The 14,629-nt window shown below is 33.6% G+C and overlaps 1 protein-coding gene and 1 long non-coding RNA gene across 2 annotated transcripts in view; both read right to left on the reverse strand.

The window, feature by feature from the left end:
* The window catches only part of LOC140140310 (uncharacterized), a 42,307-nt gene extending 32,945 nt beyond the window's left edge, over positions 1 to 9,362 (reverse strand). The window contains exon 1 of the mRNA XM_072162086.1: positions 9,029 to 9,362. Within this exon, the coding sequence (XP_072018187.1) occupies positions 9,029 to 9,194 (166 nt within the window). The 5' untranslated portion in view covers positions 9,195 to 9,362. The remainder of the gene's footprint in view (positions 1 to 9,028) is intronic.
* LOC140140309 (uncharacterized) lies at positions 6,511 to 7,765 on the reverse strand. The gene is made up of 2 exons (XR_011857248.1): positions 7,553 to 7,765; positions 6,511 to 6,909 (listed from the first exon to the last, which is right to left on the reverse strand). It is a non-coding gene; the product is annotated as an uncharacterized lncRNA (long non-coding RNA).
* Positions 9,363 to 14,629: the final 5,267 nt, after the last annotated feature.

Raw genomic sequence — 14,629 nt, forward strand, 5'->3', positions numbered from 1 at the left:
AACATCGGCATTTTAAGATTGTGTGATTACTTCCTATCCATATGTATCGGCACATGAATAACCTTCTTTAATGTTGTACTCTGAAGATCCGCTTGAGGACAGATATTTCATTAATTAATTAATGTCATTAAGTTATTTTCATTATATTCCATTTTTAGCGAGATGCTCACTCGCTTGATCCAAATTATATTTTTTGTTTTAATTCAGATATTTTTGCAAATTAATTTGCTTCTTCTTTGTTAAGTAATATATTAAGTCTATTTGTTTTGTATACTTGTTATGTCCGACTCCTTATCTAACTCTATTTTCCAACCCTTTGCCTTTGACAGCTCTCTGCACCCGTTTGATAAGTTTCTTGATAGCACCGATGTTACCAGCCCCAAAGATATTCCTTGCCAGTACTACACCAATGAAAATATAAATACTCACGATCCCCCTATCAATACATGTACCCTGTCCTTGTTTCACCATAACGCATGCAGTCTCAACAAACATTCCAACGACATTGTTAACTATTTGGCCTCCTTGGACCATCACTTTAACATAATGGTTTTTCTGAAACCTGGTTTAACTCTGAAGATGAGGCTGCATTGATTGACATTGATAATTACTCAAGGGAGAACTGTGTTCGTCCAAACCGTCGTGGAGGTGGTGTCTCTTTTTTATCAACAATGATATAAATTATTGCCTTAGACCCGACCTTTCCCTTGACTGTGCAGATTGCGATTCTCTCTTCATTGAGGTGTCCCAAAATTCTACAAAAACCATCATCGGTATCCTTTACAAACCCGAGTACGTTATTCACAGTGATTTTGTAGATCAACTGAGCAATACCCTGAACACCATTTCCAATGAAAAAAACCCTGTTACCTGATGGGTGACTTCAACTTAGATTTGCTCGTACATGATACCGATCCCAAAGTTAGTGACTTTCTTAACATACTTTATTCCCATGATTTTATCCCATCAATTGATCGACCAACCCGCATTAAAACCAACATCCATGGACATACCAGCGCGACCTTGATTGACAACATTTTCACCAATGACATTTTATCCCAAATCAACTCCGGTATTATTGTCACCGACCTTTCAGACCATTTCCTATTTTCCTCACCCAACAAAAAACATGTAGGCCTAACGCAGTACCACGCACACCTGTAATAAAGAAAACACGGCATATGAAACCTAACAATATCAAAGGTCTAAACAACGCATTGTCCCTTGTTGATTGGTATCAGTTAACCAACATACTAGATCCAGACGAGGCCTACAACAGATTTAATTCTAAATTATCTACACTTCTGAACATACATTGTCCAATTAAAACTAATATAATATCTAAACGTAACTCACCCAAAAACCTTGGGTAACTAAAGGACTAATTAAATCGCTCCAAACAAAAGATAAGTTATATAAAGCTTACATTCTAAACCCATCAAATGATAATAAACTAAAATATAAAAACTATCGTAACCATCTAAACCTTCTACTTCGTCTTAGTAAAAATTACACATCACCTCAAAAATTGAAAACAATAAACATAATACTAAAGAAATGTGGAAAACTTTAAATAATTTACTTGGTCGTAATAAAAAACTAAATTCCCTGATTTCTTTAACAATAATGAAGGTCAACGAATAACTGATAATCAAACTATTGCTGAACACTTTAATAATTTTTTTTGCCAATATTGGCATCAACCTTGCTAGTAAGATATCTGATCCACCTACTGACTTTAAACCTCCCCTGTCGTCTTATTCAAACCCCAATTCACTTTTTATGCATCCTACATCTCCAGAAGAACTTGTTAAATTAACATCTGATTTAAAAAATAGCAACAGTAGTGGAACTGATGACATAAGTAATAATCTTCTAAAACAAATAATTCCATCCATTTGTGGTGTCCTCTCCCATATCTTCAATTTATCTATTGCCTCAGGAACTGTCCCTACTGCACTAAAACATGCTAATGTAACACCCATTTTTAAAGCAGATAATAAACATGATGTCACCAACTATAGGCCTATATCAATCCTTCCATCTATCTCCAAACTCCTTGAAAAAATTGTCTATGCACGGATCTTTAACTTCATTGAGCATCATAACATTCTAACTCCCCATCAGTTTGGCTTTAGGCCTAAGAGATCCACATACATGGCTATTAACGAACTTTATTGTAAAATAACGGACAACCTGGACAACAAAATTCACACAATTGGCATATTCCTAGATCTTAGCAAGGCCTTTGACACCATAAACCATGACATTCTTCTTGACAAACTCAATAAATATGGTATCAGAGGTCTTGCTAATGATTGGGTTAAGAGCTACCTATCTGGAAGACAACAACAGGTTTCCTTTAATAATGCCCTCTCTACTCCTGCAGATATCAATTGCGGAGTTCCTCAAGGATCGATTCTAGGACCGTTATTATTTCTTTTATATATTAATGATCTCCCACTTTGTTCTAAAGAACCCCATTTTATTTTGTTTGCCGATGACACGAATATCCTTTTCTCACATCAAAACCCTAAGACACTAGAAATAATAGTTAATAATGAACTTAATCATATTTCAAATTGGTTTAAACTAAATAAATTATCATTAAACATTAAAAAAACTAATTATATTATTTTCAAAAATAAACATAATAACAAACCTGATATTGAAATTGATATTAAAATTAATAATACACCCATCCAAAAAGTTCAGACCACCAAATTCCTTGGAATACTCATTGATCATAATTTGTCATGGACCTCTCACACTAAACATGTTTCTAAAATTATTTCTAAATACAATGGAGTTATTAGAAAGGTCAGACCCTTCTTGCCTCAAGAGTCTCTTCTAACTCTGTACAATTCCCTTGTATTGCCATATTTGTCATATGGTGCAATGATTTGGGCTGATCCCAATAATTCCAATATTGAACCACTCTTTCGATTGCAGAAAAGGGTAATTCGCACATGTACTAATTCTATTTGGTTAGCCCACACAGACCCACTCTTCGCATCCTTAAAAACCCTTAAAATTCATGATATTTATAAAATCCAACTTTCTTCATTTATGTTTCAATTTCACCATGACCTTTTACCTACTGACCTCATTGAAAACAATTTTTTAAAGTTCAAACACTGTCCCACCATTATGACACTAGACACGCTCACGACCCATTTATTGAACCGTCCAATACTGTTCTGGCAAGCAATACATCCTGTTCACAAGGTCCGTTGGTTTGGAACAGTCTTACTTCAAACATAAAAAATTCCCGTTCTAGCCTCATTTAAATATTGTTTTAAAAAAACCCTCATCGGTTGTTATAGCCATGCTACTACCCCGTAATGTGTGCTCATAATCATTCAGCTGTCCCTATTCTGTTACGCTCAATTATCCTTATTCTTTCTTCTTTCTTCTTCTTCCTTCTTTGCTTTCTATAATCTAGTCGGATAACTTGTATTGTATTGTTTTGTTTTGTCCCTATACCGTCACCAGTTTATACACATGATAAATTATATTTGATTAATTATTGAGGTCCCTGCAGCTCCACGCTATGCGTTTAGCAGGGTCCTCGTCAGTCAATATTATTTTAGCCACATTAATTATTATATTAACTAAGATAAATTATCTGATTTGTAAATTGCCTATATCCACATATAAACATATTATTATATATTGTATATTAACGTCATGAACAGTAATATTATATATTACATAGATTATGTATTCAAGTTATATTAACCATCACAAATTATTATCAATATATCTTTTTGTTAATATTATTGCAATTTACTCTTATTATTAATTGCTATTATATTTATTAAACTATATCTATTGTACTCAATGTTATTATTATATATGCTATGCTATGTATGATATTGATTGATAAAATAAATTTGAACTTTGAACTTTGAAGACTTTGAAGATACCGCTAAACTTCATCGATTTCAATATAAATTTCATATCTTCGGCTGAAACAATGGCTTGAAAGAACTACTTGAAAATAATTAGGACTTATTGAATTGAAGGCGCTATCATCATAATCATCCTGCATGCTAGGAATGTTTCGATATCATCTAATTTATTCTTGTTTAAGATCATCTCTTAAATATATATCAGAAAATTAACTTTTGGGGAAATATAAGACACAGGTCCAATTTTTGGGAAATGTATCAGCTTAAATTTAAGAACGCGAATTTTTGAGAACATTATTTTACCTACAAGCAATGCAAGCTGTATCAAAATGATTGGTACCCATCGGTTTTTCGTTTGTAATAGTCGAATGTAGCAGAAAATATTTTTTTTTTGGGAAAATACATGGTACAAGAGAAAAATCCCGGGAGAAAAATGAATGTAAAATAATACAAATATTGATAAAATCATCAAACCCCGGTACCCGTTTGCGGGAAATGTGTTAATTTAAATTTAAGAAAGCGAATCCATCTTTTTGATAATTTACCTGTTCACTAATTTTAACACGTTTATAACGTCTTAAAAGACGCTATAAACGTGTTATAAACGCTTTTTGGTGGAACGTTTTGATCAAATGTTGGGTTAATTTAAAATGTTTTATATGAAAAAACTCTGCAGCATTTTCATAATGCTGTCAAAATGTTATTCCAGAATATTTTTGGCAAACATTTTTGCAAACCATTTTGTCAATGCTTACTAACATTATGTTAGGATGTTTTGCATCAAGTTTTCAATAATGTTTTCTGAATGTTATTAAAACCTTTTATAATCCGACATGTACACGTTTTCCGTGAAAAGTTTTGTGTTTGCTGGGTAGATTACGAAGTTTCCATTTTGGGCCCGGGGGAGGGGGGGCACTTCAATATGAAATGGATATAGGTGTATAGGGCTGGCACTTTCGCACTAAGGGGCATTCGGTGAGAGCAAACTGTAAAAAATATGGGGTCATTGGGTGAGAACATGACTTTTTTTTTTAATGGAATCTTTGGGTGAGAGCCGAAACAGCGTCGCAAAAACCTCGGAAGTCGAATTTCTAGTTCTAAATGGCTTCAAATTTCATTGTTTTTTCAAAATAAGTAACAAAATCAGTGATAAATTAAAGTTGCTGTTCAAATTGAACTTGTAAGTCTTTGGGTGATAGATCAAATGGAAAAATAGGGGTCTTCGGGTGACAGAGCATGTGTTCGTAAAAAAAATATGGGGTCTTTGGGTGACAGCGATGATAAAAAAAAGGGGGTCTTAACAGCCCTACATACGGGTCACCTCCAAAGTTGGAGTGCCCCCCGGATTTTAGGGCCTATAAATAAATGATGGATCTTAACTTCTTGCTAATATCAGGATATATTTGTAAGAACAGGTACAAAATGTAACAGTTCCAGTTATAGCTCCCAGTTAAACATTGCTGTGATTCGACGAGGCCACTTGATAATGCCAGTTTTATTTACCTAAAATTGCTTAGGCTTTACATGTACTTTGATGGTCAGGTCATTTTTAAGGTTCTAAATTATCGATCGGTTGCACCAAGAATAATGTTTCAACTTTAAACCGTGTACCCACGGCGTGGTGAATTCTCAAAGTGGTCTGCCAAAAATCGCTTGCCCCCCCTCCTTTTGACGTGCCAAAAAACCTTTGCCCCCCCCCTTTACACACTAAGATTTTGAGGAACCCGAATTTAAAACTTTAAATTGTCTTAAATAATGCGAGCGCAGCAAGCAGGAAATTGTGCATATTAGAACGTGTTCCTAATGTTTTCCTATAGGCCTACGCCTTTTTAGCTAGGGTGTAATATAGAAACGGTGCCCAAAATATCTGTGCCAAAAATCACTTGCCCCCCTTTCGACCTGCCAAAAATCGCTTGACCCCGCCCCCTTTCGACCTGCCAAAAAATGCTTTCCCCCTCCCCTCTTTTGGCCTGCCAAAAAGCTCCCCCCCCCATAATTCACCACCCGGGCACGGGGTACACATAATTATTGCACCACCCCTTAGTTTAAAACCACTAATTCAACTCGGTTAGCTATACAATAACAGAAAATTATTTTATTTGGTATTTTATTTCAACAACATAGAAAAATATAACATTCATATATATCAATAAAATTATAGAAATTATACGTCCCAGAAATCATAAAACTTTTTTTTTTATATTAGCATTATTAAAACGTTGACAGAAAACTTGTAAATGTCGGGTTATAATAAAGAGTATAAAACGTTTTTATAAAAATCAAAAACATTTTACTTGCTCCCAAACATCCTCCCATAATGTTCTTTAAATGTTGACACGGTATTTTGCAAAATATTTCACAAAAACATTTTGTCAAGATTTAAAAAATGTTTTTGCAGTGTTTTTTTCATTCAAAACGTTTTCATGACCCTTATATAACCTGACACTTGAAGATTTGTGTTTGCTAGTATTTAAAACAATAAATAATGACACTACACGGTCAATATTTGCAAATAATGATTTACAAAAATCTAATTACATTTGCCTCTGCCCCTTGCTTGTTATGTACTTTTTTCAATTCAATATATTTCAATAACTGAGAAACTGAACGTGTATAAAGATATGCACGCACAAACATGGGCAGTAACCATAGCACTAAGTGTTTAGCACTTTCCCTTTCGTATAATTAAGTGTTTTTTCCCGATTATAAGATTCCGTCTTACAGAGGGTCCGTCACATGTGTCGTAGAAGTTGTGTTGTATATGGGAGAAGTCCCGTGAAGATTATTTGTGGAAACCTGCTTCAACAAAAGATATAGGGCGACATTATGTTTCCTTCATTGATTGTCTTTGTTCTTGAGTCCTCACTATTCATTATATTGCACTTATTAAAATTATATGGGTTGAGCCTTTTCATGAGCAGTCATCGCGTGATTCTGGAAATAGCTGCCTGGCACATGAAGGTCTGCGACGGTGTGGCCTCTGAGAATACAAAGTCTGGAAAAAAGAAAAGGATAAAGAACACAGAGTTAACGTAATTGTAGAACAATAATTCAGGCAGTTTCGTTAGCTTACATCATTGGCATCGTGCTGGTGCATCCTTTGAATTTTAGCGTCAATGGCTCGGGTAGCAACGTTAATTTTTGTACAGTATTTTTTCTGGGACATGAGAGCAGCATAATGACATATCGAATTGCATTCTGATTTCTGAATAATTATGAGGGATGTCCTTCTGATATCAAATAATTTTGACCATTCGTACTATTGAAGATACACATTTGTTCCCAAAAAGGTCTTGTGGTCCTTGAGTTATGATGCAGAGAGTGTCGAAACGAAACACCTTCATTAAGCAATTTGTAAAAGTGCGTTTTTGCATTCAAAACTTCAAGGTGTACCATCATCAATCCTCTAATCTAGACAATGAAAATATATTTTTGGGGTTGAAGGACCATTACAACTCCGACATAAAAATGTCACAGTTATTAAGAAATCCTCACAATTGTCTAGGTTTGTTTTTTATAACTTATTGGACTAGGCCTACTCCCTTTTACATTTAGAGCTATTTAGCTTCATTCAACAAAATGTTAACAACACATTCTTACATTTTAATACCATCTAAATAGTGTATTTATGAACTCACCTGGTTTGGCGTAGGCCTACTTGTTGGGGATGACGTGACATCGTCAAAGTCTTCGTCACTGCCGTAACCTCCATCGGTAGACGTTAACGGGATTCTGTTGCAGAGCGGCGTCGATGGTGATGGAACCCTCACTTGATGAGACTGGAAGGAGAAGACGGGCGTCGTCGGCAATGGAGAGACGATGGGAGGGATAGTGATGAATTTGTCTGAAATAGAGCAAATAGAATAATGTTTCAAATGCACTGATTAAAATCTGGTGTAACCATGTTAACCGGATACAGACAAATAAGGCACGAAAATTTTGTTTTTCCAATAAACATGGTTAATGTAATAAAACCAGCAGTAAAAAAACCCACCAGAAAACATATACCAGCAAACACACAAATATTTTTAAAACGTTGTTGTTGTATATGAAAACATACAATAATAATTTAACAATGTTATCAAATTTGTTATTGTAAAATATTTTTTGTTTTGTAAAATATTGAATAACCTTACCGTATGTCAATACGTTTTCAAATTTTCAAAAGTGTTTTCTGAACTTTATCAAAACGTCTTATCCCTTTATAAATCATATAACCCGACATTTAAACGTCATTTGTTTGCTGGAGTAACAATAATCACGAAAAATATCAGTACATGTAGTAGTCCCGAATCATCAGAAATGAGAATATGCCATAAGCACGTAACTTCATGAAATAAAGTATTAAACAACACGAAACCTGTGTAATTAATCTCTAACTAGAGACAAAATCAAGCTTCGTCTATTCATCTTATTTTGTTACTCGATTCAAATTCTTCTATAATTAATTTAAACCATAGATTTGTTTAAACTCGCATTTAAAATGTTCATAAATACAAGACAATCAACACTTACAAGCCCCGGGGGTAAAGACGGACAGGAGATCGTCTACTTCCATGTCAAAGATGAGCTGCTCTTCGTCTTCATCTGGAGATGAGGTCGATTTAGATGATGCCACGGGTGTGCTTGGACTTGATGGCAGAGAACTCCCCTGGTCGTGATGAAGATCTGCAAAAGTAAAATGGGAAATAAATGTTAAAGCTACATTTTTAGCGAAATCCGAATAACCTAAAGCATCTGCATGATCAAATCATTTATTCATTAAAATCTTGTTTATCGTAACGTACAAACCTCACAATGATACATGCAGCCCGACATGTAACTCGATTTATTTCGTTTGGTATAGTTTTTCTACAAAGCCGACAAAAACATTTCATTAAAATATTTCCAGAAAAAAAAAGCATTTTTAGCTTATCGTACAAATCTCACAATGAAAATGCCCCGGGAAAATGCAGCCCGGCATGTAGCTCGATTTCTTTCTTTTTGTACAGTTTTTCTACAAAACCGACAAAGGCCTTTCATTAAAATATTTAAAGAAAAATTAAATTAACCAATGCCGATACAAAATAGTTAAAATATTTAGCAAATATGCTATAAAGTAAAAAGAGACTTACCATTTCTGTCTAACCGCAGCTCTTCCTTGAGTTCAAGCCAAACATCATCTGTCGTTTTACTTTCCATCTCGAATGAAGATGAGTTGAAGTCTGCCTCGAAAGCTTGTCTGTTGAACCACACCAGATCGTAGGAGATATCGTAACGGTCAGCAATGGCAAAATCCATGATGAGTTGTTATAACGATGCAAGTTTGTAGAACTAGTAAATTAGACGATTGTAAAATGCGATTTTCAAAATTAGAAGCCAAATATTTTTACGTGGTGAACTGAACGGAATGCAAATGCGAAGTGTCACTACTGCGAAAATAATACTTCTTATATTCTTATTAGTTAAGTTCAAGGGTAGTGGCACAATCGATAAACCCACCAATCAAATAACACCAGCATTAATTTGCATAATTTGTGACTCCACTTCAGATTCGCCGACCAATGAAAATCTTCGTCCATCGAAGGCCTAATCCTCCACTCTTGGAAGTCTAATCCGCCTAATCGACTGCGGCATGCCGGGTAATTGACCCGCCATACTTCAAAAGATACCGCTAAACTTCATTGATTTCAATATAAATTTAGTTTCTTCGGCTGAAACAATGGCTTGAAAGAACAACTTGAAAATAATTAGGAGTTATTGAAATGAAGGTGCTATCATCATGATCATCATCAAACAATGATCTCCTATATCCATGTATGTACCAGAAAATTAACTTTCTGGGAAATATAAGGCACAAGAGTAAAATGAAGAAGTTTTTAAGAATTTTCAAATCTGAGACGAAAATACCTATTCAGAAATATATTGGTTTATATTTAAGAAAGCAAATCCTTTGAGAAAACTCATTTACGAATCATTGTTTGACACGCAGTTTAAATTAAAATGAGGTTTCAATTTTAGGGCCTACGATTACTTATATATTTATAACAATAGATCTTAACTTCTTAATAAGAAAAGGATAAAAAATGTCGCAGTTATGATCCGAGTCGACGAAGCGACATGGAAATACCTCAAAATTTGAGTCAAATTGACGATAATTTGATGATCATGTCATTTTTATAAGTTTTATAAATATTAAAATTATTATAAGTTCGTGCAGTACTCTATGTTGATTTTGTATTTCAAATAAATGAAATCATTTTTCATGTAGGTTTTTTTTTGCATGAATATAACCATTTTACTGGACTTTTCAAATTGAAAAAAAACTTATAAATATAAACGCTATATTATTGCTCGAAAATTAATGCGCGTTGTCGATTTGTCTACTGAAAAAAAATCCCCCAAACGCCAAAAACAAAAAAAAACAAAAACAAAAAACCCTAAAACTAATCAGTCTGATCCTGAGACTAGTATACCTAAATACCTTTAGGTATACTAGTCTCAGGTCTGATCTAACTGAAAACCTAAGCCCAATCTGTCTAATCGTCTGGTGGATAATTGACAGCAATTCTTCAAAAGATTTAACAATAAATCCCACATTTTCGGATGAAACAATGGCTTGAAAGAAGGCGCTATCATCATGATCATCCTGCTAGGACTACTTCGATATCATCAAATTTATCCGTCTTTAAAATGATCTGTTAAATATATACCAGAAAATTCACTTTTGGGGAAATATTATGAGACACAAGAGCAAAATGAATTAGTTTGATAAGCTTTGATATACGAAAATTCGTAGTATTTTCGAACCCCGGTACAAATTTGTGGGAAATGTATCAGCTTAAATTTAAGAAAGCGAATTTCTGAGAACATTATTTTACCTACAAGCTGTATCAAAATGATTTCATTTCTAATGGATGAATGTAGCAGAAAATATTTTTTTGGGAAAATACATGGTACAAGAGAAAAATGAATGTAAATACAAATCAGTGATAAAATCTTCAAACCCCGGTACACGTTTACGGGAAATGTGTTAATTTAAATTTAAGAAAGCAAATCCATCTTTTTGAAAATTTACCTGTTTACAAATTTTAACACGTTTATAACGTTTTAAAAGACGTTATAAACGCTTTTTGGTGGAACGTTTTGATAACATTCAAATGTTGAGTTATATTTAAAACGTTTTATATGAAACAAACTCTGCAGCATTTTCATAATGCTGTCAAAATGTTATTCCAGAATATTTTGGGCAAACATTTTTTGTAAACGCTATACTTATATACATTATGTTAGGATGTTTTGCATCAAGTTTTCAATCATGTTTTCTGAATGTTATTAAAACCTTTTATACCCTTTTAACCTGCATGCAAACGTTTTCTGTAGAACGTTTTGTGTTTGCTGGGTAGTTTAAATTTACAAGGTTTCCATTTTAGGGCCTATAAATAAATGATGGATCTTAACTTCTTGCTAATATCAGGATATATTTGTAAGAACAGGTACAAAATATCGCAGTTCCAGTTATGCTCCCAGTTAAACGTTGCTGTGATTCGACGAGGCCACTTGATAAATGCCAGTTTTATTTACCTAAAATTGCTTATAATTTGATGGTCAGGTCATTTATAAAATAGGATCTAAATTATCTTAGTAAGTTTGTCCAGCACGCAGGGTTGATTTTGTATTATAGGCCCTATAATGAAATCAACTTTGCATGAATTAAAAAATTTCTTTAAAAAAAAGCGATATTATATCTCAAAAACGATATTTACTTATATCAATTTTCTATCTTTTAATCCTAATCCGCCTAATCGTCTGCCGGGTTTTGATTGACACGTCATACTTCAAAAGATACCGCTAAACTTCACCGATTTCAATATAAATTTCATATCTTCGGCTGAAACAATGACTTGAAAGAACTACTTGAAAATAATTAGGACTTATTGAATTGAAGGCGCTATCATCATAATCATCCTGCTAGGACTGTTTCGATATCATCAAATTTATTCTTGTTCAAGATGATCTCTGAAATATATATCAGAAAATTAACTTTTGGGAAAATATAAGACACAAGAGCAAAATGAATTAGTTTGATAAGCTTTGATATACACAAATTCGTAGTATTTTCGAACCCCGGTACAAATGTGTGGGAAATGTATCAGCTTAAATTTAAGAAAGCGAATTTCTAAGAACATTATTTTACCTACAAGCTGTATCAAAATGATTTCATTTGTAATGGATGAATGTAGCAGAAAATATTTTGTTTGGAAAATACATGGTACAAGAGAAAAATTTAAGAAAGCGAATCCATCTTTTTGAGAATTTACCTGTTTACTAATTTTAACACGTTTATAACGTCTTAAAGGACGTGTTATAAACGCTTTTTGGTGGAACGTTTTGATAACATTCAAATGTTGGGTTATATTTAAAACGTTTTATATAAAAAAACTCTGCAGCATTTTCATAATGCTGTCAAAATGTTATTCCAGAATATTTTTGGCAAACACTTTTGCAAACCATTTTGTCAATGCTTGCTAACATGATGTTTTGCATCAAGTTTTCAATAATGTTTTCTGAATGTTATTAAAACCATTTATACCCTTAATATAATACGACATGTAAACGTTTTCCGTGGAAAGTTTTGTGTTTGCTGGGTAGTTTAAATTTACAAGGTTTCCATTTTATGGCCTATAAATAAAGTATGGATAAACTTCTTGCTAATATCAGGATATAGGCCTATTTGTATAAGAACAGGTACAAAATGTCGCAGTTCCAGTTATGCTCCCAGTTAAACGTTGCTGTGATTCGACGAGGCCACTTGATAATGTCAGTTTTATTTACCTAAAATTGCTTACTGATAATTATAATCCTAATCCGCCTAATGATTGACACGCCATACTTCAAAAGATACCGCTAAACTTCATCGATTTCAATATAAATTTCATATCTTCGGCTGAAACAATGACTTGAAAGAATTACTTGAAAATAATTAGGACTTATTGAATTGAAGGTGCTATCATCATGATCATCCTGCTAAGAATGTTTCGATATCATCATATTTATCCGTCTTCAAAATGATCTCTTAAATATGTACCAGAAAATTAACTTTGGGGGAAATATAAGACACAAGAGCAAAATGAATTAGTTTGATATAAATACAAATTATTATAAAAGTTATTGACTTGAAGGTGTATTATCATATAAATCATCCTGCTAGGAATGTTTTGATACCATCAAATTTATCAATTCAAAATGTTCTCCTTATGTATACCATTAAATATAAATATATTTGGGTAAACATTTAAAATGAATAATACAAATTGATAAAATCTTCAAATATCAGTACAAATTGTGGGCAAGGTATGATCCGAGTTAAATTGCTGAGATACTCAAAATGTCATTTCCCCTGGTATTTTCTACAGCATGTAAAGTACGGGGGAAAAATTTGGAAGGGGTGTGCGGCAAACTTTGGGAACTAAGAACTGAAACTAGGGGCTTTTTTTGATGAAATGAAATTAAGGCCAAATTATAGGCTGTGGAGCTAATAAGTTCCAAATATTTTACAAATTTGAGCTTTAAGAGCTACAATTGTCAGAATTTGAGGCATGCACTGGTGACCTGAAAACCAAAAATGTATGTATTTTTTGTTATTGATATACCAATGGCCGAAAAAGCAACCCATTTGTGGCACGTCCCCGTCACATTGTTATATTTTGTACTGAGTACCCCATCCCAGTCCAAAGGCAAGTTACTGTATCTCCTTTCCAAATTGAGTTTTGTACTAATATTCAACCTCCCTTTTTAGTAGTATCATCAGGTGAACAAAATATAACTTCAAAAGAAATCAAAGACAATCATTTCAATTCTCAATAATTTTTTATTATTTATATCAGTTAAGTTATAAACCAATAATCCAAAACACCAGTCATCTTTAAACACATGAAATGACCTCAAGCAAAAGATGAATGCCAATTGGTTGGGAAAATAGATTTTGAGATATGACCAAACAAGTATGCACATCTTGTTGTAATTGTTCAGGCAATTTTACACAAACATTGATGTTAATATCCACCAACTGAAATGAGGAATTGAAAAATATAGACAAGTATATTTTGTCAGTCATCAGTGGATATCAACATCAATGTTTATGAGTTATTGAACTAAGTTGGAATAAAATCACAAAACTTGCTACATGCAAGTGTCATTTACTTTTGGATACTGAAATTCAAGCTTTTATTATCTGTTTACGGCAGATTAATGCTTGTCAATGTTTTACTGTATTCGTTCCATTAACACCCCCCCTCCCCGAACCGCCCATGCCCTAGAAGCACCCGCCCAGTGACTTTACGACAAGCAAACTGATAGTATATTATCTGCCCATGCAAATCCGAATCATGGTCTGAAACATATGACACACTGATGATGATGGATGAATATTTTGTGCCTTTTTTACCTATTGTAGGCTTAAACAATGTAAAAAATAAGCGCCCACCTAAAATGACTTTGTTAAGCACCCTGGGCGGTTAATGGAACTAATAAGGTAATAGTGGTCAGGTTTCACTAATCTGGATTTGCAGTGGTCATCTTCGCAAATCACTGAGGAATCAGCGATGTCCAATTATAGCATAGCCAAAGCATTCTGATGGGCGAAAAGCAATTGAATGGTGGATTACACAAGCTTAACATTATATTACTCTCTGATAAAGTGAAAAGTCTTCCGATGATAAAAAGAATTCTTTTAC

Source organism: Amphiura filiformis, chromosome 19 (assembly GCF_039555335.1).
Source record: "Amphiura filiformis chromosome 19, Afil_fr2py, whole genome shotgun sequence".
NCBI classification, from domain to species: domain Eukaryota; kingdom Metazoa; phylum Echinodermata; class Ophiuroidea; order Amphilepidida; family Amphiuridae; genus Amphiura; species Amphiura filiformis.